The 3,774-nt window shown below is 43.8% G+C and overlaps 1 protein-coding gene across 1 annotated transcript; it reads left to right on the top strand.

Moving 5' to 3' along the window:
* The first annotated feature begins 624 nt into the window (after positions 1–624).
* LOC127785142 (UPF0481 protein At3g47200-like) lies at positions 625–3,419 on the top strand. Its single transcript, XM_052312562.1, has 2 exons — positions 625–707; positions 2,021–3,419. Exons 1-2 carry the CDS (start codon positions 665–667, stop codon positions 3,319–3,321), a joined length of 1,344 nt encoding a protein of 447 aa, XP_052168522.1. The 5' UTR covers positions 625–664; the 3' UTR covers positions 3,322–3,419.
* The last annotated feature ends 355 nt before the right edge of the window (positions 3,420–3,774 follow it).

Here is a 3,774-nt window from a genome sequence, read left to right as displayed (position 1 = left end):
CGCCATGTATTTTTTTCCTACAGCTTTAGAGGAACATAAATTTATTTATTGTCTTATTCTGATTTTGAAAACTTTTAACACTTTTTTCCGCTCTCATAAGTGGACAATGACTATTGTCAGGTGAGTCTAATGTGCGAAATTTTGATGACAATATTTTCAACTAGTGGTCAAAAAGAAAGTCTCTCTTTACTTTATTTACTTTTCACTTGTAGTACTAAAATTTGTCGGGCAGCTGCACGTGGATCTCTCGACTCATTTTTTTCGAACACACAGGAGATATGCCTATCATTTCTTTAAGAAGGGATAGAAAGGTAGTGAGTGGTAGTTTGGTAGGGTTAAAATTAAACCACAACGCGCCACACCCCACCAAGTGTTTACAACTCACACCACCAACACGAACAAATATATATACCCACTTGGGGTATTTGACATGTTAGCGCAGATGATTTATTTTCTCCCAAATCTACCTGCTTCAATTAATATCCATTGTTCTTTCTAGTTTCAACATGACTATCCGTATATACGTCATTGGCCGCTCCAGTTCATACGTCAGATATCCACCAGCATATGTCTAGCGTCTACTATATATTGATGTGCAAGCATCATGTATCAACCATTGTGTGAGCACACTGCTTAAGAACATATAGAAAGCATCAGTAACACAATGCAGGAAGGGCGCAACAACGCGGGAAACCCCCAGCCGCAAGGTAATTTAACGATCCTGAGCTGTATGTATATCAAATGCTAAAAGTTAAGTAGTAAATGCAGCACCTGCATCTTGATACCTGTAAATTAAGATGATTGACAATTACCATACAGTTTTCTCCGCTATTTATTAAAAGTGGAGTCGTTCGTCCACCCCTCTTGCGCATTTCCATCCACTAAAGCAGAAAATTCCCAGGAGAAAAAACAGAAACAAAATACGTTTGGCTAAAAAAGAACCACAATTATATACGTAGCTAATAACCTTGCAATATATCATCAAATATATATATATATATATGTGTGTGTGTGTGTGTGTAACTGGGGCTCCTCTATTTATTAAATTCGTAATCAGTAATACCAAATTGTATTTGGTTTCTTTTATAATTGTATTTTTTTCTTGTCCAATAATTCCAAATTTGAAATAAACAAAATAGAGTTATTGCCAATTAATTGTAAATTTTTTGATGATCTATTTATTCTGAAATGCGAAATAAACAAACACCAAGTCATACTTCATTACTTCGCAGTCTTAATTACAATATTCTCCTAATGTTGTAGATACGAAATTTAGAATAAAAATTAATAATAAATTAATGTATACTGAGTTATATTTTCTGAGAGAGTTTTTTATGATTTAATAGCTTGAAAATAATGAAAATCTATATGAAAGTTGTAAATCTAGATGGGTTCTACAATTTTGTAATTGACAAAAATTTTATTTAAGCTTATCTATGGTGTTAAATAAGGATTATAAGTTTCATATGAGAGTAGAATATTATTTGTTTCCAAGACAGTAAGTTTCTTGTTGAGATGGTATAGGAAACTATTAGTGGAGAGATATATGTGATGGGTTTAAACCCTTCTAATCCAGTGCGTGGGAAAATGATGCGAAAATCTTCTGACTTTGTGGGAATCGAAGTGTGACCATCATCGTCTAGAGTGCCAAGTAAAATACAAAATATTTTGTTGGTTGTTTCTTGCCCGGAAAATAAAAAAGCAGGTGCATCCTCTATAGGTGTTGGGTCTAAAAGAAAATCGGCACCAGTGCGCCTCATTGGTGCCGCTTGACGGGGGCCAGTTCTTAATCGGGCACCAAAAGCCGGTTCCCAATCAATACAAAAGTGATATTCGATCTGTAGCAGTGAATGAATCAATTTTTTTTCGTAACTTTTGAATATATAGTGAGTACCATAATAAATATAGTATATGAAATATGTGTAAAAGAACTGAATGTTTTTATAAGAAATGTGGCACCACATAATACGTACAGCTAGTGCAGAAGATCTATACTGATGTTGTTAGTTAACGTACCCAGCGAACTGCCCGATCGGCAAGGTGCATGGCCGTGTCCGCGACGTCGACCCGTTCGCGTACATGCCGATGGTGGTATCCCTCGGTCCCTACCACGCCGGCCATGACGACCTCCAGCATAAGGAGAGGGAGAAACCGCTGTGCATGCAGGACATTTGCACCCTCAGCATCAAAAACATGGCGGTGTTGGACTTCCTGCAGGAGGTGATCTTTCCTCTTCGGGAGCAGGCACTGATGTACTACTTGCACGGGATCAACGACCTGAGACGAGGAAGAAACGACGTCGACGACGACATCAAGCTCAACTTCCGGTTCAATCTCATGCTGCTGCATGACGCCGCGTTCCTGCTCGTCGCCATGAATGCGCTGCCACGGCGCAACCCCAACCAGGTGGGCGACGACGAGCAGCGGAGGACGTCGTCGCACGGTTTGTGGACGGACGTGGCGATCGTCCACGACCTGCTTCTGTTCGAGAACCAGGTCCCTCTCGTCGTCGTTGATAAGCTCTATCAGATCGCCACCGACCGCACCGACTTCTCTCAAATTGTGGAAAATTTCGTCTGGAAAACATTGTTAAAGCATCCAAACAGCCCGATACCTGATCAGAAGGTTAGGACGACTGCGCACCATCTTTTGCACCAGTGTCATATGCTCCTCAGGCCGACCGGATATGAGGTCGTCGTGGAGATTGGTGGCGCTAGTTCTGCTGCCGACGAAAACGCCGGGGTAAAGCGGCGGCGGTGGCATCGCGCAATGCAGTACCATGTGGCCGGCGTCGGGCTGACCAGCAAGGGGAACATCGACGGCGGCGTGACGCACCACAGGCTGCTCGACGTCGAGTACAGCGGCGGCGCGCTGGAGATCCCCGTCCTCCACGTCGACGACAACACCTGCAGCATGCTCCGGAACCTGATCGCCATGGAGCAGGCGAGCACCGGCGTGGGCCACTACGTCACGGCGTACTGCGTCTTCTTCTCGCGGCTCATGTGCACGGCGGAGGACGTCACGCTGCTCACCAAGAAGGGCATCGTCGTGCACCAACTCGCCAACGACGAGACTGTAGCCGCCGAGTTCGCCAACCTATGCAAGAACGTTGTGTTCAACGAGGACGGCAGGTGCAACTACCTCAGGGAGGCGTGCGCGGCGGCGGACAAGCGGTACCAGAGCCGCGTCCGGAACTGGATGACATGGCTGAAGCACAATTACTTCAGGAACCCGTGGCTGGCGATGGGGGCCGTTGCCGCCGTCGTCGTGACCATCTGCACGGTGGTGCAGGCTGTCTTCGCTGTATTCCCTAGGAATTGACAAATAGCTAGCTACTAGTAGCTGCTATATAACAATTACTATGTACTCTTCCTTTTATTTATATATATAACGTTGGTTAGTTCAACTTTGAACTGACCCAACGTGGTGTATAAAAAAAGGGGTGGGTATGATAGAATAATGTTATTCTTGATGTTTTTCTTGTTTGAAAAAACAAGCTATCTTATTTATGTGTTACGATTTTTCTGTGAGATTTGGATCTATTAGAGTTGAGAGAGGAAGAACAGGCCGATGAACAGAACGGAGGTTTGGCTCGGGAGAGAGAGAGAGATTGTATTCAGATTGGGATTAGATGAGTTCTTAATATAAACTCGATGCCTTTCCATAAAGAGCACGAGTTCATTCATAACACATGGCTCGCGTGGTCTCTCAGCTCACACAACCCACTCCTCTCCCGTGTAGCGTCTGTTGGGCTTGGGCATCCTCTAGTATTGG

Source organism: Oryza glaberrima, chromosome 9 (genome assembly GCF_000147395.1).
Source record: "Oryza glaberrima chromosome 9, OglaRS2, whole genome shotgun sequence".
Taxonomy (NCBI): domain Eukaryota; kingdom Viridiplantae; phylum Streptophyta; class Magnoliopsida; order Poales; family Poaceae; genus Oryza; species Oryza glaberrima.
This window is presented reverse-complemented; position numbering and strand designations above follow the sequence as displayed.

Coding starts and splice junctions, on each gene's coding strand:
- LOC127785142 (XM_052312562.1), top strand. CDS start 665: ATGCAGGAAGGGCGCAACAACGCGGGAAACCCCCAGCCGCAAG. Junction 708..2,020: donor GGGAAACCCCCAGCCGCAAG/GTAATTTAACGA, acceptor TAACGTACCCAG/CGAACTGCCCGATCGGCAAG.